This window comes from Camelus ferus, chromosome 16, assembly GCF_009834535.1.
Source record: "Camelus ferus isolate YT-003-E chromosome 16, BCGSAC_Cfer_1.0, whole genome shotgun sequence".
NCBI lineage: Eukaryota > Metazoa > Chordata > Mammalia > Artiodactyla > Camelidae > Camelus > Camelus ferus.
This window is the reverse complement of record NC_045711.1, coordinates 35,194,715-35,220,432: the sequence shown is the minus strand read 5'-3', so window position 1 is coordinate 35,220,432 and position 25,718 is coordinate 35,194,715. Positions and strand designations below refer to the sequence as shown.

At 54.2% G+C, this 25,718-nt stretch overlaps 2 protein-coding genes across 13 annotated transcripts in view; one reads left to right on the top strand and one right to left on the bottom strand.

Annotated features, from left to right (window-relative positions):
• The window catches only part of ZNF385C (zinc finger protein 385C), a 51,396-nt gene extending 31,329 nt beyond the window's left edge, over positions 1-20,067 (top strand). For 2 of the 12 annotated variants that reach the window (XM_032457198.1, XM_032457193.1), the window contains exons 3-9: positions 11,029-11,177; positions 13,113-13,223; positions 14,626-14,791; positions 16,830-17,126; positions 17,646-17,842; positions 18,150-18,260; positions 18,763-20,067. In XM_032457198.1, coding sequence (XP_032313089.1) covers positions 11,029-11,177; positions 13,113-13,223; positions 14,626-14,791; positions 16,830-17,126; positions 17,646-17,842; positions 18,150-18,260; positions 18,763-19,002 — 1,271 coding nt within the window. In that variant the 3' untranslated portion in view covers positions 19,003-20,067. Of the gene's footprint in view, positions 1-1,406; positions 2,158-2,181; positions 7,017-8,119; positions 9,425-11,028; positions 11,178-13,112; positions 13,224-14,625; positions 14,792-16,829; positions 17,127-17,645; positions 17,843-18,149; positions 18,261-18,762 lie in introns of those variants that run through there. The other 10 variants (XM_032457199.1, XM_032457196.1, XM_032457194.1 and 7 more) reach the window with 10 other exon arrangements.
• An 87-nt stretch (positions 20,068-20,154) lies between these two features.
• Positions 20,155-24,278, bottom strand: NKIRAS2 (NFKB inhibitor interacting Ras like 2). The gene is made up of 4 exons (XM_006183323.3): positions 24,127-24,278; positions 23,058-23,165; positions 22,404-22,645; positions 20,155-21,818 (listed from the first exon to the last, which is right to left on the bottom strand). The coding sequence occupies exons 2-4, from the start codon at positions 23,149-23,151 to the stop codon at positions 21,579-21,581; spliced, it is 576 nt and encodes a 191-aa protein (XP_006183385.1). The 5' UTR covers positions 23,152-23,165; positions 24,127-24,278; the 3' UTR covers positions 20,155-21,578.
• Positions 24,279-25,718: the final 1,440 nt, after the last annotated feature.

The following is a 25,718-nucleotide window of genomic DNA, read 5'->3' as shown; positions in this document are numbered from 1 at the left end:
TGTGTATGCCAGATGCACTTAATTGTGTAAGGGGTGTGCGTTTCTGTACGTGGGTTTTTGTGTATCTGCACCTGTCTTTGTGGTAGTGTGTGCCGCTGCATGCCTGTTGTTTGGTATTGTCAGTATCTGCAGGAGTCCGCCTGTCCTCACGTGTCTGTCCCTCTGGGTATGTATGATCTGAGGGTGTCTTTGTTGATCTTGCCTGTCTGTGTACGTGCATGCGCGTGCGTGGCCTCTGTGCCCACCGCTTGGCCAGCAGGGGTATCTGTCTCCGCATGGGTACCACCTCCATACACGCACACGTCAGTGTGAGAGTCTCACCATGGGGAGATGCGTGTAAGTGTGTGCCTTGGCGTCTGTGCCTGTCACTATCTGTGTGAGTGCCTGTGGACCTCAGGGTGTGTGTCCCTGTAATCCTCCATGCGTGTCTTTCCCAGTGATGGCAAAACAAACAGGACGTAGTTTCTCCAGATTTTCTCTCTTGGGCGGTAGGCAGGGTGATGTGATTTCATGAGACACCTGCTCTGTGCCCCTGCCTCAGTCTCGGTTGGACCCCTGTGGGTAGCTTCTTGACACTCCGTCTGTGTGTTCCTGTTTGATCAGAGCCACAACTCACCCTCTGGAGGCATCCATCCAATGAGCTGTGGGTCCCAGCTGTAGACCCCTGGCCAGGGGTGGGGAGGGATTGCTCTGAGATATCAGCTAGTGTGGCTGTTCTGCTACAAGATGTCATCAGAGAAGACCCCCCCCCCCACATCTGACCCTTTTGTGGGTGCGGATTCTAGACCTGTCAGGCTGGGTGATGCCATCCTAGGGTAGGTGTGGGGGCTGCGGTGTCTCCCTTCATTTGAGTGTACTCACAAGCCAAGCGGCCACACGTGTGTGCATGTGCGGGGACTCATGTATCATCTCCTCGGCCCTGGGGGCCAGGGTTCACAGAGAATGTCGGAGGCAGATGGTGGGCAGCACAGAGCCAGCTGTGTGAAGGGTGTTGGGAGGGAGCTCCCGGCAGCCACTGGAGAGTCCCTGACCTCAACGTGTGCCCTAGGCCTGGAGTGGGGGAGGAGTATACCCAATCGTGCAAGGGCTGGAAGGCATTTCTGGGTGGCTCTGTGCTGACTGGAAGGGGAGACTGGGCCACCAAGTGCCCTGGCTCCCCCTCTTCAAACGGCCTCCACACCGAGCACCTCCTTTGGTCCTCAGACCCACTCCTGTCCTGCCCTTTCCTCCTCACCTGCCTGTAATTCCTACTTCACAGGTGAGGAAACTGAGGCTGAGTGTTCAGCTCAAGGCCTCAGAGTTCAATGTCACTGGAGCTCCACTGCAGGCATCCAGGTCTGGGAGGGCGCAGGTACCAAAACCCCACATTTCTCCTGCAGGGAACCCACACAGGTGTGAGGGTCTCCTGTGCATCTGAGAGTTCTAGGAAGAGGTCATTCCTACTGCCCACCCCGTTTATGTCATCTCCGTTACTCATTTGATGAAAACATGGACTTGCCAGCTCAGCCACCTCCTGAGGTTCCCCACTAGGTCAGAGGGTCCAAATCCCCAGCATTCACTGTAGAGCCTTCCATGCCTCTGCTCTGTCTTGACCGTTGAGAACCTGCATTGATTCTGAACTTCATGATGGTTGCCAATAGCTCTGCCATTCCCCCTGCTGGCATGCCCAATCCCTGCTAAAATTTCACTGACCCTTTTGTGAAACCTATTTGTCTCTCCAGCTGATGACCTTCAGCTAAAAGCCAGCTCCCCTGTGATCCCAGAGCATTTTGTTCGTCACTCTTGGAGCACTTCCCAGAGTGGAGCCTCCATAGCGCTCCACCTGTTTGTCTCTCACCTGTGAGCTCCTCTAGGAACTCGTGGTGATGAATGACTCCTGTCCCTCCCGCTGGCCGGGAGCAGCCTTCCTGTGGTCTAACCTGAGTCGCTCCTGCTGCAGTGCATGGGGCAGGGAGGGTGAGAGTGACGACACCAGGCTGAGCGCCCGCTGGGCCGCAGCGGGGTGTCAGGTGGGCGCGGCCGGTCCGCTACCCCGGCCCGCCCCGCCGCTGGTGCCTTTTCGTCCCGGTTACCGCTAGTGGCTGCTGTCGCTCAGTGGAGCCCAAGGAGACTGCGGCCAGAGCGTCCACCGCTCAAGATGGTGGCTCCCGAGTCTCCGTGAGTGTGTGCGGGCGGGGCGGGTACCCGGGCCGGGCGGGGCGCCCCCTCCCGGAGGCTCCGGGCAGGGGGCCCGCTACGGGGGTTGGGGGCACCAGGCGGGCGGGACCCACTGGACTCACCCGAGGGCTCCTCCACCACTCGCCCCTCAAGGAAGTTCCCCAGCGCTCCGCATCCTGGCCGCGGGAAGATGGGCGGGAGTGTGGAGGGAACCACGACCTCCCCAGGCTGCCAGGGGAGGGAGGCACCTGCCCCTACCCTGCCTGGAACTTGGACTCCTCTTAATGGGGTCCTGAAAGAAAGGAGCCCAAAGGAGCCTGGTGAGAGGACTGAGGACCACATCCTGAGACCAAATAAATACTCTGTTTAAGGCTCAGGTGCAGGGGTGGAGTGAGGATGGCGAACCAAGGCACAATCGCCCCAGGGGCCCCTCAAGTTGTCCTGGCTCCCATCCAGCCCGCTGGGGTGTGGAGATATGAGGCACCTAGGTCTGCAACAGGTACAGCCTCCTGGTCAGCCTTGGTCATTTAGTCATGTCTTACTTATATCCCGCCCCACCCAGCCTGGTTCCCTCAGGTTCAGGTGGGGGAACGTCAGTAGCTTTTGCCGGGTCTTTTAGAGCAGGCTGTTCAATAGAACTTTCTGGGATAATGCATATATTCCCTGTCTGGGCGGTCTAATACAGTAGCCACTAGCTACACGTGATCACTGAGAACTTTTAAATGTGGCTAGTGTGACTGAGGAACCGATTTTACGAATTTTTAAAATTCTGATTAATTTTAAACAGCTTCATGTTTTAAATTAACTGCACACACTAGCGGACAGTGCAGTTTCAGAATCTCCATCTTCCCGTGCCTCCTCCCTGCCTACTCTTTTGTTCTTTTCTCAAAAACATCCTACGTCTCATAGTCATTTTATCCCTACACAGATTGGGGCAGGTTCTAGGGATGGGAAAGGATCTGACAGACTTCCAGAAGGGTATTCCCTTGGCTTTGCACCTCCTCTCCATTTTAAGATCCTTTGGGTCACAGAATCTTGGGATCTTGGGAGGAAAGGATGTCAAAGGCAGCTGTTTTAGCCACCCAGCGGGTGCCCAGGGGCCCACTCCACTGCTCTCTCTGCCTGAGAACTCATGTTTCCTTACTCATTTACTTCTCATATTTTGTGGAGCACCTGCTGGGTGCCAGGCTGACGGGTCTCTGGGGCCCAGATAGGAATAAGTTACCTTTCCTGCCATCAGGGAATTTGCATGTGTGTGAGAAAGAGGGAGACGGTGCGTACAAGCAATAGATCTGCAGATTTGCAAATTGTGGGGAGTGCGATGGAGAGCCCAAACAAGGAGTAATGACAGAAAAAAGAAGGGGACTTGCTGGAAAAGGATAATTGGAGAAGCCTCCCCTGAAGAGGGGACTGCTATGCTAAGACCAGAGGGGAAGTGGAATAGGCAAAGTGTTGGGAGGGAGGATAGGTACATTCTAGAAGGTACAGCATGTGCAGAGATCCTGGGGATGGGAACCTGGCACTGTGGAGGAACAGAAAAGGCCAGAGTCGCTGGAAGGGGAGGGAGGAGCAAGTGGCTCCCAGAGAGGTCAGCAGTGCCTGGGCACTTGGCAGTCCAGGGATTCTGGCACTGGCCTCAGTGCAATGGGCCATCATAGAGGGATTTTAAGCAATATGTTTTAAAAAGCCCCCTCCAGCTATTGGAGGTCTCTTACCCAAGAGAGGGGTTAGAGTGGAGACCCAGAATGCCATCAGGAAGCAACTGCCATAGTCTAAGCAAGATTATGAAGGTGACCTGGACAAGGATGGTGGCAGTGGCATGGAGAGAAGGGATGAGTTAGAGATACATTGTGGAGGTAGAATCAACAGGACCTGTGGATGGATCAGGTCCTGGATGCGGAAAAGAGTGGGGGTTGGAGGGGCAGGTTTCTGGCCAGAGCACCTAGGTGGGAGGATGGGCTGTTTCTGGAACCAGGGAGACTGGAAGAGGAGCATATTTTGTAGGGACAGATCCAAAAGAGATCTGTTTAGACAAGCCAGGAAGGCAGTTGGATGGAGAGGTGTGGTCCCCAGAGGAGTGGCCAGCAGAGATGGTTTTGAACTCTTTGGACAGTTTGAGAGTGGGAAGAAGAGGATGAGATGACATCAGAGGAGTGACTGATGAGGGCAAGGAAAACCAGAGGATGTGGGGTCTTGGAAGGCAAGAGAAATGTGTGTTTCAGGAGGGTGTGATGAGCATTATCAATTGCCACTTAGAGTCCAGGGGAAGAGGACCAACGAGTTGCACCCACATCCAGCAACATGGAGTGCTTTTCCTTAGCCTGAATGGGCTGCCCCTGGAATTCTACTCATCTGCCTTTGTTTTACCTTGCACGAAGTGCCAGGTTCCGCACAGGGTGCTGAATGTGGTATCAGGTGGGAGAGACAGCGAGACAGACAGTCTAGAATCATCTAAACCAACAGCCTCAGAAACAGGAAGTTCTTTCATATAGCCAAGATGAATCTTTCATTCTTTTAAATAAGCAGCTTTTGCTGAGAGCCATTTGTGTGCCCAGCTCTGTACAGGGACTTAGAGGTATAAAAATGAACAAATGTGATCTTGGCCTTCCAGGAACCAAGTGCAGAGATACCTAGAGCACCCCTGCATTCACCATGTCATATTATGAAGACTCATACACAGGGAATTATGGGAGACTAGAGGACAGGTACCAGCCCAGGTTGTGGGGGATCAGGGTGGCAGAGGGGATGCCTGAGCAGCTCTCCAGGAATGAATGGGAAATGATGAGGGAAAGAGGAGGGAGAGGAAGTCCCAGGCACGGAGGATGGAGGTAGGAGCAAAAACAAGAGTAATGTGGGTGGGGCATGGTAAGCCCTCGGAGTTGGCTGAGCAGACAGGAGTGGGGAGGCTCTGGAGATATCCAGAGGCTGGGGTTGGGGGCCCTGCTGTCTCATGGTGAGGTATATAGACTTAGGCAACAGGACACCACTGAAGAAGTGGAAGCAAGGGAGGGGCATAGTTGGATCTGTGTGTGGTCTTTCTCTGGTTGCTGAGCGAGGGACAAATTCCGGGGAATAACTACAGGGGTAGAGACCACTACATGATCCAAGTGAAATGGTGCAGGCCAGGGTCTCAGCATGGCCCATGGGGTCAGGAGGACTTGGGTTCTAATTCTGCCTCAGCCACTTATCGCTTGGGAAACCTTGGGCAAGTCCCTGAGATTCAGTTTCCTCCTATCCAAACTGAGGACGATAGCCCCCTCCAAGGGGACTTGCAAGTATAATCTCAGTCTCCTAATGGAGTCACTGCAGTACTTAGCGCAGGGCCTGGTTCAGTTCAAGCGCAGTAAATAAATGGCAGTTCCCGCTGTTGTTGTCGGTAAGCACCAAGAGGAAGGGACAGGTGTGAGAGATGATTAGGAGGCAGAGCTGGCAGGCCTTGGCCATCAGCTGGACGTGGCGTGGTCCTGACCTGCTCATCCTCACCTCGCGCCTGGTGTGGTGGCCAAGTGAGAGAAGTGGAGGCAACCAGCTGGCTGCCTTCAGCCTGGAACCCAGCCCCCACCTCTGGGCTACCCTTCCCAGAACCACACAGCTGGTGTGTGAGTGAGTGTGCCCATGCCTGTGTTTAGGGAAGGGAGCTCCACAGAAGACAAATTTCATTCCTCAGTCCTGTGGCTCCAGGACCTCAGCTTTGTGCTAACTTCCTTCTGATGACACAAATGACTATGGCCTGGTGGGACCGGTTATCCTTTGAGAGAGGAGTCAGGAGGTCTGAGAATTAGTCCTGGCTCAGCCACGAGTTCTTCATGAGCCCTGAGAACCACTATCTGTTTCCAGGACAGATCCCCCCACCTATAAAATGTGGAGGTGCCGTCTTTCCAGCTCTGAGTTCTGATGTGCTTCAGCAATCAAAGCAATTGATGGCTTGTCCCAGATGGAGGGAGACCCTTAGAGGGGGCTGGGGCTCCCAAATATCCCAACTTTGGATAGCACTCTATGGCCCACTCCCAGTAGCCCTTCTGCATTGGTTTCAGTCCATCCCTCGTCCAGGGTATGCTCTGTGGGCAGTGTGAACCCCCAGTGGCCCCCTAACACCTCTCCCTTGTCTCTTTCATCCCCAGTCTCCCACCGGCGGAGCAGAAATAAACTTTCCTGGCTAAGTTAGATGGATGGTCCCCATTAGCCTGGTGGGCTGCCCTCGTCCTGCCTCCCCACCAACTCCCTTTGTCAAAGGAGGTGACTCGGTGTGTAGGGGAGGCTGGGGGCAAGAGCATTTGGGTGGGGTTTGGTGGTGCCCTGCCATTCCTCCAGCAGGAATGGTGCCCCCAGGGAAGAAACCAGCCGGAGAGGCTTCCAACTCCAACAAGAAGTGCAAGCGTTACTTCAATGAGCACTGGAAAGAGGAGTTCCCATGGCTGGACTTTGACTACGAGCGGAAGCTGATGTTTTGCCTTGAGTGCCGCCAGGCCCTGGTGCGGAACAAGCACGGCAAAGCCGAGAATGCGTTCACCGTGGGCACCGACAACTTCCAGCGCCACGCCCTGCTGCGCCATGTGACCTCGGGGGCTCACCGCCAGGCTCTGGCCGTCAACCAGGGCCAGCCCACTTTCGAGGGCCCGGCTGAGGGCGGAGGGGCCTGCCCAGGCCTGGCACCCACCCCCACCTCCAAGGGCATCAAGGTGGAAGTGGATCCTGCCAAAGTGGCCGTGCTGACCACAGTGTACTGCATGGCCAAGGAGGACGTGCCGGACGACCGCTGCTCTGCCCTGCTTGAGCTACAGAGGTTCAACCTGTGCCAGGCGCTGCTGGGCACGGAGCACGGTGATTACTACAGCCCCAGGAGGGTGAGGGACATGCAGGTGGGTGGCAGCCAGGGGTGTGGGGGAGGGCTTGGGGAGGGAGGACATGGAGCCATATGGGCACAGCACCAGCATGCCAGGCCCCCGGGCAGTGGCCAAAGCACTTCATTCACACCTTCACCCATCAGAGCCTTCACTGAGGGCATACTAGTACCAGGCCCCGGGCCAGCTGCTGTGCGCCCAACAGAGAGGAGGCTCAGGGACACTCCCCTCAATACCTAGGCCAGAGGTGGCAAACTGGTGGCCTGCGGGCTTGATTGGCCCACAGATGTGTTTTGTTGATTTTCACAGTGATTTTGAAAAATTAGTCTCGAAGTTAAAAAAACGACAAGAGATTACATATAAAAATGTGGATTTTTGCCTTCTACTGAAAAGCAAGGTCATAAAGTGTTGGATTTGGAGAGCAGGGCAGGGGCTTCCCCATTCCCTTTATCCCTGGCCCACTGCAAGCTCAATATCCCCTATGTGGCCCCTAGGGGCAGGCACTTTACAGCTCTGTCTTAGGAACTGGCTGTATGAGTCTTGGGAGCTGGGGTGGCGGTGGGGGAGTTGGATCTCATCCTAGAGAGATGGCAAACAGACGAATAGCACACAGCTGGGGCCCTGTGTAATGGGTCAGGAGTCAGGAGTGAACGTGTCTATATCAGTTAATCCCTGGGCAGCAGAGTGGAGGGAGACCCCCCCCCCGCCCCCCCAGGAATAAGGAAGACTGGGCAATGCTGTAGAAACACACACACACACACACACACACACACACACACACACACACACACACACACAATGCTGTAGAATCTTTATGATTTCTAAAGCATTTTTACATTTATAAGCACAACAACAAAAAATTACATCGATCATCCACAGCAACCTTTTGGGGAGATTGTGGGCAGATATTAACCTGGTTTGAGAGTTGAAGAAATAGATATGAACAGAGAGGTGAAATGATTTGCCCAAGATCACACAGCCAGTAAGTGGCAAAGCTAGGATTAGTCCCTAAATCTTTCTGACCCCAAGGCCTGTGCTCTATCACCCCATCCTGCCTGCCTCCCCTTCTCAGGACAAGCCTAACTCTGTCCTCCCTCCCTTTCTCTCCCTGGCTGTCCCAGGTGGCCATGGCCAGTGTCTTGCACACAGAGGCCTGCCAGCGCCTGAAGGCATCCCCATATGTGGGGCTGGTGTTGGACGAGACCAAGGACTGGCCTGAGTCCCACAGTCTGGCCTTGTTTGCCACTTCAGTGTCACCCTGTGATGGTCTGCCTGCCACCACCTTCCTGGGCAGTGTGGAGCTACAGGAAGGCGAGGCCACTGCTGGCCAACTCCTGGACATCCTGCAGGCTTTTGGTGTGTCTACATCCAAGCTGGCCTGGCTCAATTCAAGCCTCCCCAGTGACTGCCTGGGAAGTGTGAGCCCACAGCTCCGGGCCGCCTGCCCACTGCTCACTGAGCTACACTGCCTTCCCGGCCGAACAGATCCCAAGCCCCCAGCCTACCTAGGTGAATATGAAAGTGTCCTGGATGCCCTATTCCGCCTCCACGGTGGCCCCAGTTCCCACGTGGTCCCTGAGCTCCGGGCAGCACTGGACCTTGCAGCTATCGACTTGGCAGGACCACGGCCAGTTCCCTGGGCCTCCCTGCTGCCTGTGGTGGAAGCAGTGGCTGAGGCTTGGCCTTGTCTGGTGCCCACACTGGAGGCCTCTGCCCCAGCCTCGCCTACAGCCAGGGCACTGGCTCTTGCCCTGCGCCAGTTCACCTTCGTGGCCTTCACCCACCTCCTGCTGGATGCTCTGCCCTCCATGCAGAAGCTCAACCTTGTCCTGCAGCCAGAAGAGCCGGACTTGGCCTTGCTACAGCCTCTGGTGATGGCAGCTGCAGCCTCCCTCCAAGCGCAGCGCCACTCGGGCGGGGCGCGCCTCCAGGGCTTCCTGCAGGAACTGGCGTCCTCCAGCCCCGACTTGAGCCGTGGGCGCTGCACCTACCGCGGCGTGGAGCTGGTCGGCTACTCCGAGGCTGCAGTCCAGGGCTTGGAGCGGCTGCGGGGGGCCTTCCTGGACTCCATGCGGAGAGGGCTGCGGGACTCCTACCCTGGGCCATCGCTGGAAGCCGTGGCCGCCTTCGCGGTGATCTTCGACCCCCGCCGCTACCCGCAGGCGCCCGAGGAGCTGGGCGCGCACGGCGAGGGGGCGCTGCGCGTCCTGCTGCGCGCCTTCGCCCCGGCCGTGGTCCGCCAGCGGGCGCTGGGCGACTTTGTGCTCTTCAAGCGCGTGGTGTGCAGCCTGGGGCGGCTCGGCCCGCGGGCCCTGTGCGCCAAGCTGGCCTGCGCGCGCTCGGAACTGCACGAGCTCTTCCCCGACTTCGCCGCCCTCGCCGCCCTGGCCTTGGCGCTGCCTGCTGGTGCTGGCCTCCTGGACAAGGTCGGCCGCAGCCGGGAGCTGCGGTGGTGGGGGCCGGGCGGGGCCGGAGAAGGCCGGGGCGGCCCCGCGGTGAAGATCGCGGTGGATGGGCCTCCGCTGCACGAGTTTGACTTTGCGCTGGCGGTGGAGCTCCTAGAGAGTGGGTGGGGCGAGGGGTTGCTGGGGTCGCAGCTTACGTGAGGGCGGCCTCCTCTCCTCCCCCAAGCCAGCCCAGGGCCCTGGGCACTCTAAAGGCCAAACCTGACTTGATCAGGCTGCACCCAAGCTGACCTGCTAACTGTAGCCTCCCACCCACCTTCCCTGAGCTTCCTCTGCCCCACGCTGAGTACTAACCCAACCCTGTGGGCTGTGGAGGAGGGCCCAGGCCTGGGGACTAGGGCCAGTGGGCAGAGATGCTAGGTTCTGGGGCACCCTAAATATCATTCCTGACCTGTCCAGAGTTTGGTGGGGAGTAGCTCACCCTTTCCTTTCTGAACTCAGCTCAAGTTTTGGCCCTAGAAAAGCTGAGGGGTCTTGGCAGGAGGGAGAAAGACTGGGTCTCCGCAATTGAGGGGTTAAGGGAAAGGAGAATGGGTCCTTGGCTCTTAGCCGCCCTCCTAGCAGCTTCTCTTCAGGTATGGCTGAAAAGCAGGTGACTGCCTTGTTTTTCACACACAGCACAACACCCTCTCTGTGCACAAGCTAACAATTCAAGGGAAGTAGTGGTGCCCTCCCCACCAACAGGCTTCCTGAGGCTTTTCTGTATATGGCCTTGGATATAGACACATATGTCTATAAATGTAAAATAGGTTTGTCCTATCTTTCATAGTGTTAACACACAAAATCTAAAAGGATTTTGGTTTTGCAATGTCGGGGTCTAAAAAAGTCCTAAACGGACTGAATTTATTTCTAATTCTTTTCTTCCTCACAAGTTCCTAGCCTTCCCCTGCCCTTGCCTCAGACCTTTAAGACCAAAGACTGTAAAACCACAGGGTTGGACCAGCAGACTCCCAGGACCTGCCTCAGGCCTGACCCAGGGATGTTGGAGGGCATTTGGCCTCCTGGGGGAAGCAGTTGGGGCCTCACCAGAGCTGGGGGACACACCCCTTCAGATTCCAGTGGGTTTCCTCTCCCCTCTGTTAGCCCTCACTGTGAATGATGTGGAGATCTGGAGGGGGATATTTAGTGAGAGAGGAGGGGGCTGGTCTTTCCCCAGGCCTGCATTTGGGTTTAATTTGCAATAAAGTGGAATCCCAGTGCATCGTGCAGTCTCCATGGTGGTGTGTGTGTCAGGGCCCCACCCTGACTCCATTGGCCTGACTCCCCTCTGGGGTTCATTTGGGCTGTTATGCTGCCCTTTAGTTGCGGAGGGAGGGGCATCCTTCTGGGCTGGGAGCCTGGAACTGTGGACTCCATGCTTCTGCTTCCCCAGTTGTGGAGAGAAGAGGCACAGAAATGGGCTGTCATCGCCCTGGGCTTGGCCAGGACTCCTTTGTCATGAGGGAGACAGAAGTTCCTGCCCTGGCTCCACATCCAAGAAGCCCAGCAGCCTCTTGTTTTGGCTGTGGAGGGAGGAGTGAGCCCTGTGGATCCCCATTTCAGACCCTGCCCTTCTTCTCCTGCAGCAGGCCCAGCCTCCGGTGCCCCCAGCCCCCTGCTGGCCTCCCTGCCCCTGCCCACCAGGCCTCTGCAGCCCCCGCTGGACTTCAAGCACTTGCTCGCCTTCCACTTCAATGGCGCCGCCCCGCTCAGTCTCTTCCCCAACTTCAGCACGGTATGGCCGGACTGGCGAGTGGGGGCATGCAGCCAAGCTTGGGGGGGTGGGCAGGGAAAGTGGAAAATGGGCTCAGAGGGGCCGGCTCTCAGAAGCAACATCCCTCAGAGTGACTAGGTACTCCCCAAATGGGGACCCCTGGGCTCAGATCTCCCTCAGGCCAGGGTTGGAGGATGGTGTCCCCCACCCCCAGCCCCCGTAACAACTGCTGGGCCTGGAGGGCCTGTGAACTGCAGGCTTCACATGAGGTTTTTGTATAGGGATGTCTGTGGGTGATCTGTGTGTGTCTGTGTGTACTTGGGTGTGTCTTTCTGTTTTAGTTTGTGTCTCTGTAGGACTTTGCGTGTCATTTGTGGATGTGAGTTTGCATGTGTGTCTGTAAACTCTTTGTGCTTGGGTAAGAGTCTGTAATTAGTGTCTGTGCCTGTGTATCTGAGAGGTTTTTTGTGTCTCTGTGTTGACTGTGTACTTGTTTGGTGTGTATCTGGCCTCTGAGTGAGTGTGTTGTGTGCTTTGTGTGACTGTCAGTTTGTCTGTGGACATGTGCCACTGGTGTGCATGGGAGCGTGGATCTTTCTGCTTGTCTCTGTCATTTGTAACTGCTTGTAAGCTTATGTGCTGTGTGTCTGCCGACTAGTCTGTAGACATGGAAACATGCATTTCCGTGTGTGTGTGTGTGTGTGTGTGTGTGTGTGTGTGTGTTTGTGAATAAGTGAAGTAAGCATGAATTTTACTTCACTATGTGAGCTGTAAAGTATGTCCCCCTTCTTAAAAAGTTAAAAAAATCAAGTGTAACCATCGAGGTGCTCCACCCCATCCTGACAGGATGGCAGTAAGTTCCATCTCAGTCACCCTGGGGAGCCCCTTCCTTCCTTCCTACCCTCCGGTGTTGTAAAGAGGTCTGAGGAGCCTGAGACATTTGGGGAGGGTCCTCTGGTCTTCGGTCCCTGCTGTCACTTGCTAACAAGCTCACTGCTCAGGCACAGAGTCCCTCAAGAGCAGGTCAGCCCGCTGTTGTCCTCCTCTCTGGGGGCCCTGCAGGCCGTCCTCCTCTGAAGTCCTGTCTTCCACTCGCCCTGCCCACCCCAGCCCCCAGCCCTGGGTGTTGTGAGGGTTAGAACCTCTTTCTGTTCTCAGGGGAGTTTCTGAAACCATGCTTTCATCTCAAAGCCTCTGTTCTCTCCTCTCAGGAAGGCTTGGAAAGTTCCTCTTGACAAGCAAGCCCAGACAGCTTCTGCTTTGGGCCCAACAACCCAACCCCTGAGAAAAGGGAACATAAAGGCTTGGTTTGATAGAAGAAAAAAAAAACTTATTTAAAATGAGGAAAAGAAAAAATCATATGAATTAATATTCCAGAGAAATGACCCTACTTCTCAGGGAACCCTCTGGCATCCACTTGCTGCCACTTGCCCCTTCCTGGCCGCCACCCTGCCCTGGCCATGACTCTCCCTCTCCCTCTCAGGCCCTGAGACAGTGGCAGAGCTGATAAGATAAGCTTTATCTCCTCCAGCCCACAGGTCCAGCATGAGGATGGATTATGGGAGGGGAAATTCCAACAGAGGGACTTTTTGTCCCTTCCCTGCTTCTCCCTGTCCCCAGCTCTGCCCCAATAGTTGTGATTCTTGTGAATGAGGGGGAAAAAAAAAAACCAAGAGGGGCAGCAAGAGATGCCAATGTGATCACCAGGACATGGGTCTGTTTCTTAAGATCACAGAGGTCACCCTGGCCATCCCCCTGCCTTCAAGCAGAAGCCCAGGCTTACAGAGAAAGTTCCTGGCTAGGAAAGAGGCAGTTTCTTTTTCTGTGTCTAAGGTCCACAGAGATGGGACATTTCTTCATGTGGGCTGACCTCCGCCCTCCTCAATAGTCTTTAGTTTTTGGCAGTTTGTACTGAGCTGGCCCCAAAGTTACTGTGCCCTCCCACCCCCTTCACAGATGGACCCGGTCCAGAAAGCTGTCATCAGCCACACATTTGGGGTCCCCTCCCCTCTGAAGAAGAAGCTCTTCATTTCCTGTAACATCTGTCACCTGAGGTTCAACTCAGCGGTGAGAGGGTGTAGTGGGGACAGGCTCGTGGGGAGGCTGGGCAGGGAGTAGGCTGGAGACTGGGCTTCCCGGGTCTTTCCTGGAGGGAAAGGGCCTGCGCTCCATATTTTCTGTCTCTGGTTGCAGAAGAACCGCTACTGGTCCTTTATCCATCTCATCCTCTTCTCTCTCCAGATTCCTCCGCCCTGTCCCGTCCCATCCCCCTGGGATTCCATTGCCCTCCCCTCTGCCTCTCTCCTGTGTTTGGGACCCTTCTGCAAGGGAGAAGGCTGTCCTCCCTTCTCTGGGTCCCAGAAGCCACCATCAGCTCCTGGTCTGGAGCTGAGTTCTTAATGTACCTGAGAGTTTACAGAATGTGTTCACGCCCATCCTCTTAATTAGCTCTTATGATACATCTGTGAGATGGATAGAAGTGCTATCATCATCCTCACTTTTCAGATAAGGAAACTGAGCCTCACAGGTTAAGCAACTTGCCTAAGGCCACACAGCTGGTAAGTAGCAGAGCTGGGATTTGAACCCAGGCCTGGCTGACCCCACAGTCCTCAAACTTTCTACCACGGCCTGCCGCCAGAGATTGGAGGAGCCTCATTCTGATCTCCTAGGGAAGGTTTACCTTCTGTCCAGGCAACTCTGGAGTTGGGGAGATGATCTCAGCAGACCTGCTCTGGTCAAAGGGTCCAGGGAGGGGCCACAGGGGCCTGTTTTTCCTACATTTGGAAACAAGCAGGGACCCCTAGTGGACAGGCCAGATTTGGGGGTTTCCTCCAGATTTTCGGGTAACCTGAGTTGTGCCAGAGCTGGATGGATAGAGAGATTTCACTCTGAGGGAGGAACCATATCATCTTTCATATGCTGGGCCCAGCACAGTGCCTGACAAATAGCAAATGCTCCATGACTATTGTTGAATAAAACGTACAAAGGGATGAACGATCTGGGAGGCATGATCCCTAAAGTGTGGGCTGCTCTGTTTTTCCACTTGTGCATTTATGAACTTGGCAACTAACGTTCACTGAGCACCTACTGTTTGTACAAGGCCCTTGTCATTCACGGTCTCATTTTGATTCTCACAATCCTGTGAAGTCAGTATAATCATCCCAAAGTTTACGAGTGAGGGGACTGAGGCTCAGAGAGGTGAGGTGACTTGCTCAAAGATGCACAGCTAACAAACGACTGAGGCAGAATTTGAAGACAGAGGCTGCTTGCCTGGGAGTTCATGTATGAGAACACCTTCTGTAAACCTCGGGGCCACGCACATGCTGTGATGACGATGGTAAATGACAAGGATTCACCCTGTGTGGCCGGAGGCCTGCCTCACTCTGACCTGCTCCCTGCCCAGTGCCAGCTCATGGATAGGGCAGGTATACAGCAGATGAATGACGACCCCATGCCCTCCCCTCCCCAGAACCAGGCTGAAGCACATTACAAAGGCCACAAACATGCCAGAAAACTCAAGGCTGTTGAAGCCGCCAAGAGCAAGCAGAGGCCACAAACCCTGGCCCAAGATGGGACACTGGTGTCCCCAACCCCGACTCCAGCCAATGGAGCCCCTGAGGAGCCACAGAGCAAAGGTCAGTCCTGAACTTTTCTCCCCGGCCCAACTCCAAATCTGGTTTCCGACAAGGGGTTGAGCGATTTCTCCTGATTATTATTCTTGTTTGTGTTGGAGTATTCCTTACGTACAGAAAAAGGCACATGTCACAAGTATAGTGCTCCATGGATTTTCCAGTCTGAAGCCTGCCGAGTTGAAGAAATATGTCACCATCACTCCATAAGCCCCTTCTTGCCCCTACTCCTGTCACTACCTTGTTGTGTTAGCTTCCTAGGGCTGCCATAATTAATGACCACAAACTGGATGGCTGAAAACAACAGAAATGTATTTTCTCACAGTTCTGGATGTCAGAAGTTTGAAACAAGGTGTTAAGGGGTTGTTTCCTTCTGAGGGTGCAGAGGAAGAATCTGTTCCATTCTGCTCTCCTAGCTTCTCGCAGTTGCTGGCGATCCTTGATCCCTGACATTCATCACTCCAATCTCCGTCTCCACCTTCATGTCACATTCCCTAGTGTCTCTGGGTCTTCACAGAATCATCTTACAAGGATGCCAGTCATTGGATTGGTGCCCACCCTAGGCCAGTATGATCCCATCTTAACTAAATACATCAGCAAAGACCCTATTTCCAAATAAGATCACATTCGGAGGTTCCAGATGGATGTGAGTTTGGGGTGACACCCTTCAACCACCTATACCCCTCCCCCAGAGTAACCATGATAATGACTTTTCTCGCCAGAGATCAGTTTCACCTGATTTTGGTTAACGATATACAGATGGTCCCTAACTTAACATTCGGTAAAAACTGTACTTCACTTTTGAATTTTGACCTTTCCTTTTTTTATTTTAGTTGGGGAGAAGGGAGGTAATTAGGTTTATTTATTTATTTTTAATGGAGATACTGAGGATTGAACCCGGGACCTTGTGCATGCTAGGCATGCACCCTACCACTGAGCTATACTCTCCCCTCTGAATTTTTATCTTTCTGGGCTAGCAACTTATGGTGCATACTCTTTTGTGATGCTGGGCAGTGGCAGCCACATGACCACAAGGGTAAAGGACTGACCTACTTACAACCATTCTGTACCCATGCAACCAATCTGTTCTTCCCTTTCGGCACAGTACTCAATACATGACATGAAATATACAGTACTTTATTATAATAAATAGCCTTTGCATTGGATGATTTTGCTCAACTGTGGGCTAACTTTGGTGTTCTGAGCACATTTAAGGTAGGCTGGGCCAAGCTCTGATGTTCAGTTAGGAGTATTTTTTTATGGTTAATTGAGATTTTAAAAAATTTTTTTTGAGGGGGGAGGTAATTAGGTTTATTTATTTATTTTCTTAATGGAGGTACTGGGGATTGAACCCACAACCTCGTGCATGCTAAGCATGCACTCTACCAATTGAGCTATACCCTCTCCCACTTAGGTGTATTTTTTTTAATTAAAAAATTATTTTTCTTTTATTTGTTTTTTGTTCTTGTTTAGGTTAGGTGTATTACATGCATTTTCAACTTAGGATATTTTCAACTCATAATGGGTTTATTGGAATGTAACCCTGTTGTTAAGTTGATCTGTAGTATACAGGTTTTGCATCTGACTTCTCCCTCGTTTTTTGCATGTAGAAGTACTTTGTCCTTCTTCATTGCTGCGTAGTACACCATTGCATGACCCTTTAACTCTTTTTATTAGTCTCCTGTTGGTGAACATTTTGGACAGTTTCCAGTTTTATGCTATTATGAATAATGCTCCATGAATATTCTTGTTCATCTTTCTGGTGACTTCTACTTATTTAATAGTTAGCTAATAACTACAGATTAGCAGGGCTGGGTGGGCTCTCTAAGACCACTGTCCAACTTTATGATTTCAGGTGGAAAAACTTAGATTAGGCCCAAGTGAATTGGTGGGAGAGTGGAGTCTGGAATTCAGTGCTGATCATCCCTACACCAGGGACCCTTCTACTTTGCAATGCCACCCCCAGTGTGTCTGTGCTTCATATCATGGTCTTGAGAAGCATCTTGGGCCTCACGCTCTTCCCCGATGCCTTCTATCTCCTCAGCAGTTCCTGCAGCCTCTCCTCCTGGCCCCGAACTCCAGCCACCCCTGAGTCCATACCCCACGCCCGGGGAAGAGCTGGCCCACTCAGACCTCTTGGATGCTGCCTCCTCTTCCTCCTCTTCCTCTTGCCCACCCTGCTCCCCAGAGCCTGGGAGAGAGGCGCCAGGGCCTGAACCGGCGGCGGCTGCGGTGGGAAGCGGTGTGAGTGGGGAAGGCAGGAGCGAGAAGGGGCGCCTGTACTGCCCCACGTGTAAGGTGACAGTGAACTCCGCCTCCCAGCTGCAGGCTCACAACACAGGTTAGCGCCGCACCAGCTGCCATCCAGGGGAGGGGGTGCCCCTCACCAGATGTAGGCAGGCTAGAGCTTTTGGGCACTTGGCTCCAGGGCTTGGTGACAGAGGCGCTTGCTCAGCTGTGATTGGGCGTTTCGGGTCTTTCTGCTAACACTTGTGGAGGGAGAATCGGGAAGAGAAGTCTGAGGCAGCAAAAACTGGAGAGTCACCACAGAAGACAGGAGACACCCCCTCCATCTCTCCTTGGGTCAGACCTGGAGGGAAGGGATTGGGATGAGAGCCAAAGGGAAGCCAATCAGCTGCTTTGCAAGGAGGCCTTCCTTGGAGGAACCTGGCATGAAATGAGAGCAGCTGGGAAGACCTTTCTGCGGGAAAGAGAAACCTCTTGTGGCTGGAGTGGGTGTATGTACAGAGCAGCCTGGAGGCTTACAGAGACAGCCGAACTGACCTGGTTTGACGGGGGTCTCTGTGGCCCTTGTGGCCCCTCTTTGGTGCTGACAAGCTGTCTTCCTTCCTCCCTCCAGGAGCCAAGCACCGGTGGATGGTGGAAGGTCAGCGGGGCACTCCCCGCAGGAGCCGGGGCCGTGCAGTGCCCCGGGGAGGAGCTGGACACAAGACTAAGAGAGTGACGGGTGGCCAGGGGGGACGGCAGGGTCCGAAACCCCCTTTTCACTGTGATCTCTGTCAGCTCCAGGTCAATTCAGAGACCCAACTCAAGCAGGTGGGACCAGTAAGGCCGGGATTGGGGTTGGAGCAGGGGCCAGGGGTGGGCCCGGTGCCAGGCAAGGAGGAGGGAGCCTGAGGGGAGAAGGTGGGTGGAGCAGAGCGGGGAGCAGATGGAGCAGGAGGCACAAGGCTAGAGGGACAGTGGGCTTCTGGAGGGCAAAGGCCAGGTCTCACTCTGGGGTGATGTGCATTCAGTGTGTGAATTGTGGGTAGAGGAAAGGTGAGCTAGGTGAGGATGACAGGGTAGTTTGGGGGTCCTTGGGTTCCTCATCTCCTTCCCAGTCTGTCTGTCTGTCCATTAGCACCTGAGCAGCAGGAGGCACAAGGACCGCCTGGCCGGGAAGCCCCCCAAGCCCTCCAGCCAGCACAGCAAGCTGCATAAGCATGCAGCGCTGGCTGTGAGTATCCTCAAGGTATCTGTCTCCAGACAACAGAGCTGGGATCCAGGTCCAGTGGGGCAAGGGGAGGCTGGAAGGGAGGGCCAGCTGGGGGGCTGGGAGGCGGGGCAGGAAGGAAGCCACCCCCCTCTTCGAGGCTGCCTGGGCAGGAAAAGAGCTGGGGTTGGGTTTTTGGGATCTGCCCAGAAAAATTTCCGGGGAGGTGGGCCCGGGTGGTTATCTCAGGGGCAAGGGCAAAGGGTGGGCATGCATCTCCTAGAGACCATCTCCACCCCCACTCCCCACAGCCTCCGAACTTTGCCCATCCTAAGATTCTCCTCCCTCGGGGGCAGGAAGACAGGTGGTGGAGAAAGCCCTTTGGAATGAATGTTTGGGGGTGGGAAGGGAGGAGGATTTAGATTTGGAATCCTGAAAGTCACGTTTTTCCTACAGCAGAAAGCCCAAGGATGGGGCCCAGGGAGGGATTGGGATTTTCCTGGGGTCAGAGACTGTGTCCATTCCTCTCTTTTCTTTGCAGTCTAAGCTGGCCTTGCAGAAGCAACTCACCAAGACACTGGCAGCCCGCTTCCTGCCCAGCCCAATCCCTACCGCAGCGGCAGCGGCCATCTGTGCCCTGCCAGGGCCCCTTGCTCTCCGGCCTGCCCCCACAGCAGCCACCACCCTCTTCCCAACTCCGATCCTGGGCCCAGCTCTGTTTCGCACCCCAGCAGGAGCTATCCGCCCTGCCACAGGACCCATCGTCTTTGCCCCCTACTAGCCACCCTGGGGAGCCCAGGGCTGATTTCCCAGCCATCGTTCTCCCCCACCTCCCTGAAACACCTCGGTTCCCTACATCCCACAGGAGACTACCTTTCACAGCCTAGGGAATCCTGCCCAATCTAGGCGGAGCTGGGCTAATACTAAGAGCAGCTGCCCTTCACTCCGTCTGTACCCGGGATTGACCTAATATGCCCCTGGCCCAAGGACCATCCATCCTCACCCTCCCTCCCCCAGGCTTCTAGGGCTAGTCCTGGGCTCCCCTGTACTTCTTATTCTGACTTAGGGGGAGCAAACTGAGAAATCCAAAGAGCTATGCAAAATCCTAGCCCCAGCCCCATGGTGCTCTCACCTCCCAACTCAAGACCTATTACCTACAGGGCCAGAGGCCCAAGGAATCTTCTCTCCTGAGGACAAGTCTGTGACCTCTATTCCCCTACCCTGTTGGGGAGGCCCTCCCAATCACTGGAATCTCCAGGGAATCACTGGAGATGAGGGAGGGGTCTCAAGCTGGAGTGGGTTGAAGGCTGCCTGGACAAGGTGACCATGGGGACGTGGAGGAGACCGTGGAGGAGAAAGGGAGCAGCATTAAGTGGGCAAAGCCAAGGCAGGGGGCTGGGGTCAAAAGCTTCTGGGGGTTTCATTTGCTCTGACAGGAAGGGGCTAGCATAGAGGTAGGTGACAGTCATGTTCTGGCTGGGCCCAGTTTCAGCAGAAGAAATGAACAGTCCCACAAAAGTTCTCCTTTGTTAGCCTCTCATGGATTCCTCCTGAACTCTGGCTCTCAGCAGCGGGGGGGATAGGGGGCAGAAAGGGGGTGGCCCTGGGTCTCCCTCCCATGGACCTAGCAAACACCCAATCTCCCTAGGACTCCCAAAGGGAGAGCTTTCTCCTCCAGCTCCTCGCCCCAAACTGGCCCCTAGCACTCAATTCAGCTTCCCCCACAACCAGCACCCCAGGCCCCCTCACTGTGAAGCCGAGTGTTGGGATCCAGTTGGATCCACTCAAGACCCATTTTCATGCTGTCGATGTCACCACCTCCATCCCACCCCAGCAGTGCTGCCCTCACTCAACAATATGGGACTTTGCCAGTATCCACGTGTATCTTTTTTCTAAGATATTTCCAATGGGAGAACAACAAAAAGGGGGGTACTTTTTGATAACAGTTGTGGTTTTATTGTGTCCAACGCATCAATAAATGAATTTAAGCCCAAGCCTGTGTATGTGCCCTAACTCAGCTTGCCCAGCCTGGACCACCTGCCCCTGCTCACCTCTCCTGTCTCAGGGAGAAGGGGCATGTGCTAGAGGGCACCTGGGTATAGTGTCTCACCTATGCTAGGTGTGCACATTAGAAGCATGAAGTGGGCACAGGAAGTTGTGGGTTACAAGCTCACCTGATAGCGTGTTGAAAGTGTAACCACCCTTCTGAACCCAGACACATCTGTCAGCTCCTGAGAAGCCGCTACTGTTTTGCCTTGTTCTGTTCAGGCATCTGAGGTAAGAAGGAAGGGCTGGAAGAGCACCTTGTCCAGCCTTCACTATGGCAGCAGGCATATAAACAGGTAATTTATAAATAGAAGTCCAGCTATCCGCTGAAAACAACCACAGGAAGGGGTGAAGACCAGTCCCCGGGGCTGTGAGGTCTGCTGATGGGGCACTGGGCAGCCGGTCACTCTGGCAACGAGGGTGGGGAGTGCACTCCTGCCCCCTGGTGGTTGAGGGAGAGCAGTGTCCCAGCCTCCAGGGCTGGAGGTGTAGCACCTTGACGAGGGAGAAGCTAAGGGTACAGTTGCAGCGCCCGACTGTGGGCATTATACAACCACAGGGCTGGAGAGGATGTAGGTCATCTAAGCAACTGCTGTCGCCTGACAGATGAGAAAACTGAAGCCCCGAGAGGGGCAAGGCCTCACAGTGTCACAAAGCCAGCTGGTGACTCCCAGCCCAGTCATCATCCTATTCCGCCTCAACCAATGAAATGCTCTCTGAGCAGGAAAAGGAAGCAAAACAACTAGGGGAAGAGTTCAAACAGAAAATCACACTTCCCAGGAGGCCAGCTTCTTCAGGCCAAGGACAGGATGGGAGAGAGGTCACGGTGTTGGGTGAGGAGGCGGCCCCAACGCCAGCACGCACACACGTGCACATGTGCACATCTACACGCGCACACACAGGATACCTGATGCCCTTCCTCTAGAGTCCAGGCTGGTGACTGAGTGTGTGAGTGAGTGAGTGTGTATGTGTGTGTGAGACTGGCTCCCAGAGGTGTGGGAGCCCTGTGACAGGAACAAGACCCTCGACTGGGCACCCCTGCATAGTAGCTCTGCTTCCTGTCCAGGGCAGGTGGCAGGGACAGTGACCCACAATCGCCCCCATCACAGCAGGGCAGCTATGATGGGAGCTTGGTGGGGGGTGCAGGGCGCTAACCTAGACTATTTGCACTTCCTGGGGTTGAGAGGGAAAAGTGACTTGAGCCTGGGACAGCCCAGCTGCCTGGCCGAGTGGGGGGCTCCCCCCAAGACTGAGGACAGCTTGCCTCACCCCCCCTTTCCTCTCAGCCCATCTTCCAGGGCTGGCAGCTCTTCAGCCATCCAAGGAGCCGCTGCCCTTGTTCTTGCGGCTGAGTGGGAAGGCCGACTTGCTCTGGGGCTGGGTCATCTTGCTGGCCAAGTAGATGAAAGGCTCCAGCAGGGAGCGGCGGTCAGCCACTGACACCTCCCACAGCTTCACCTTCTCTGACTTGGCCCAGTGCTGAGCCACATCAGGGTCTACACGTCGCTGCTCCTGTAGGTCACACTTGTTGCCGAGGACCACGATGGTGACCTGGGGAAGAGAGAGAGTCGAGGCCTCTGGCTGTATCAGAGACCTCAGGAATGGGTGTGAGGGCCATCACAGGACCACCCTGGAGTCCTGGGAGAGGGAAAGCCTTGATGGCTGATGTCTCATCTCTTCCTGTATCAGAAACTGTGCATGGGGGAGAGGGAGATGGGTGCTTTTTCCTCTCCTTCCTCTGTTCAAATTCTGGCCTCCATCTGGCTCCCCTCCAGGAGTTCCATTACAGGGCCTGTGTCACCCATGTCTGAGCCTTACTAGCAATCAGTTAATTGCTGGCTAAGTAACTGGCAAGGAAGCACTCTCAGAATGCCTGCAGCTTCAAGGGGGATCTGAGAACAGAAGAATCTTCACAGCCAAGAGCACAGAACGGTTACAGAGAAAGACTAGTGGGGACTTCATATGTTAGGTCAGGGACCTCTTAAACTAAGCCTCTTGAGCTGCCTCCAGTGCCCTCCATCCCCAAATCTACCTCCTAGCAAATGAGCGAAAACCAGAGCCGTTGCAGGCCTCCCCAAGCCAGCCCAGGGCCCACTTTCTCTTATTACCGGGGTTCACACACACACACACACACACCTCCTTCTTGTCCTTGGATTTGTCAATCTCCTTCTTAAGCAGCTCCACCCGCTGAAAGGACTCTCGGCTGTCCGTGCTGTAGACCAGGACATAGCCATCAGTGCAGGAAAAGCAGTGCCGGGGCAACTCGGCCCCATCTCGGAGCCCCCGGGTGTCGTAGAAACGCACCTGCTCCCGCACCCCCCGGTCGGTCTCAATGGAGCCCACATAGATGTCCTCCTGAGTTTCAATCATCTCAGAACCTAGGACAGAATGAGAACACTTGTTTCTGGGGAGGAAGGAGATGGGAAGTATGAGTGACTGAGTATATTCTAACAGGCTAACCAGATAGGGAGAATGGAATGTCAGGGTTGAGATGAGGGGCCCAGAGACTGCGAGTCCAGCAGGACTAGAATGATTTGGGGAACAGATTTAACCCCACACAGATACCATGCTAAGCCCAGTGTGACTTGGGAGTTTTTCCTTCCTATCTCAGATATTGGGTTGCCTCTGTCCAGATTTCTTCAGTGCTGTAGGATTGAGATCACGAAGTTAACTTGACTCTTTGGAGTGTAATAACCACTAGGAGCAGCTTTTAGTCTTTTCGTGTTGTGATCAAATCTTTCCCTCATTCTTCAATTTCTTCCACCATGCCCCACCCCCAGCAACACTCACCCACTACATGGTTTCCGTATAGAAGCTGCTCCAGAATTGACGTTTTGCCCACAGATGCCTGGCCACACACGACCACCTTGCAGCTCTTCCCCATGCTTAGGCTTCAACCTTGAAGAACAGAAGCACAATGGGTGAGGAGGAATCAAAGCAGAAGGGAGACTTCCCTTAACTGAGGGCCCAGGTTCTGAACTGAATGCGTAAGCTTCAACAATTCAGCACGGTCCCCTACCCTAGTCAGGGTGTACTGAAGTGATACGTTTATGCCTACTACCGGACAGTGAGCCATCTCTTCTTCATCTTATTCCCAGTACACGGCCAGTAACTGGCACAGGGCAGGGGCTCAGGACATGTTGCTGTAAAGGAGAAAGAGAGTTGCTGGTTTAAAGGAACCACTCGCCAGGTTCCTTTCTGTGCCCAGGATGTGGAGGACCAGTTGCTGAAGGGAGCTCTGGTTCAGCTTCCTCTCTTTGACCATGACCCCATGGAGATAAGCAGGAATGTTATTTTGTGTGACTCTTGTCTTATGCCACTCTTCTTGGGGAGACTGAGCAGTTAAGGAAATTTTACTTTTCTGTATGGCTTATCTGGACAACTAGTTCCCTCCAGTTCCCAGTGAAGTCTATGGCTAAAATGAAGAACATCATACAAGAAAGTGAAAGAATCTAAGAGAAAAATGCTTTGGAAAAGAGAAGATTTTGGCTGCCTTTGGACTGACAGACCCAGATGAGCAGGCACAGAAACCCCTTCTCCAAAGAGGTCCCAGAGACCTCCTCGAACGCACCCCAAACACAGGCTTTCCAGAGGGAGCCCCAAAGATTCCCCAGAGAGCAGAGATCACGCCCCAAAGGGATCCCAAACAGAAGCCTCTCCAGAGGAAACTTTTGGTACAGAAACCCTCCCCGCGAAGGGCCCCATATAGCGAGCCCCGCAATTAAGCGATACCCCAAGAGGGTGCCAGACCGGCCTCCGGCACAGATTTCCCACAAATGGGCTCCCCAGAGGGAATCAGAATCCTGCCACATAAAGCGTCCCGGACACAGTGGTCGCTCCAGGCCTCCCAGCTCCGTACCTCCCGGGGCTCTCGCAATAGCCCGGCCGGGCTCCTAGAGGCGCGCCAGGACCGCGGGTGGATCTTCCTCGGGGTCCGTCCAGGCTCCGTCTGGCCCCGCCCCGCAGCTTCCATCTCGCAAGACCAGTTCCGGCGGCGGAGGGCGGGCGCCGGTCGCACAGCGCCCCCAGAGGCCGGCGGGAGATGACGGCCGGGACGTAGGCTGGTTGGTTGCCAGGGCACAGGGCTCTAGGCTCCCGGACGTGCTGGGAGCTGTTCTGGTGTCTCAGATGCCCAAATTTTCTTTCTCTAAAGGCTACTACTGTACAGTAACAATTTATTCAATCTTTTATTCATCCAATGTCTTCTGGGCGCCTACTCTGTGCCAGGTGCAGGACCACGTGCAGAGAAACAGCGGACGAACTAGACTCGGTAGCTGCCCATTAGAACGTCACCAAGTAGAGGAGCTAGACATCTACACCAACGATTACAGTACAACATGGTGAGAGCTATTACAGAGGTGCTATAGGAGCACAACCAACGGGCATTTAACTTGGGGGCAGTGGGCATCACGTTCTCCGTGGAACCTTTCTGGAGCACATCATGTCAGTGTTGAGGTTTGAAGGGTATGGGAGGAAAGGGTGGAGGAGAGACAGCAAGAGTCATGGTATTTTCTGGAACTACAAGTATTTGGGTTCAGTGTTGATGGTAGAAAGGAGCCAAATAATCAAAGGTCGTGTGTAGGCCAAAGAGATCAAACTGTATCCTAACAGCAGTGGAAAGCCATTGGTTGGTTTTATGCCAGCGAAGTGACATGATCAGTTTTTGCTTTTAAGAAGGTCACTCTGGTAGAAGAGTGAAGATTGGAGAGAGATGAAACTTGGAGTTAGTTAGGAGACTATAGTAGTATTAGTTAAAAAACGAGAGCCTAAATTGGGGTGGAAAGGAGACAGATTTGGAAGACATTTGGTAGGCGAATCAGCAAGACTTGGTGATGCAGGGAGTCTTAGATGCAGAGAACATGAAGTGGGAGGATAGTCAAAGACAGGTGCACCTCCTGCATTAGACTGTAGACTGTGAGCCACTGGCAGGCAGGGCAGATGGTCTGAGTCTGTCCCTTCCCAACCTAGCACAGAGTAGGCACTTTGGAGAGGGTGTTGAATGACTGGCTGAATGAATGACTTTTCTCTTCCAACCTCCGAGCCTCTCCCATCCTCTGCTACCTGGTGGTAGGTGTGGTTTCAGCTCCCTCAGCACTGTGATAAGCAGGGACCATGCAAGCAGCCAGTGGACAATGGCACAAACTGTTTTACCAGAGAAGGGGGGTAAATTCTTTTTAAAGTCCCTACTTATTTCAGTACCTTTTGACTGTAAAAATTTAACCTCAGAAAACACCAATTTAATTTAAATCCACAAATATGATTTGTTCAGGTGAACGGAAATACAACGAAGATGATTAGGCTGTGTCCTTGCCCTCTCCTGAGTTCCCAATGCAGACTACATTCTGCAAGACAAGCGTGCTGAGCAGGGAGTTTATATGAGGGTTGGCAGCATTGGGGACACTATGGAGCAGGGACCTCACCCTGCGAGCTGCCTTATAAACTTCAGGGCAG

Bases quoted from the DNA above. Each gene is read 5' to 3' on its own strand.
- NKIRAS2 (XM_006183323.3), bottom strand. From the start codon at position 23,151: ATGGGGAAGAGCTGCAAGGTGGTCGTGTGTGGCCAGGCATCTGTGGGC. The intron at 22,646-23,057 runs GTGAGTGTTGCT...ATTCTGTCCTAG, and splicing joins ATACGGAAACCATGTAGTGG to GTTCTGAGATGATTGAAACT. The intron at 21,819-22,403 runs GTGTGTGTGTGT...TCTCTTCCCCAG, and splicing joins AATCCAAGGACAAGAAGGAG to GTCACCATCGTGGTCCTCGG.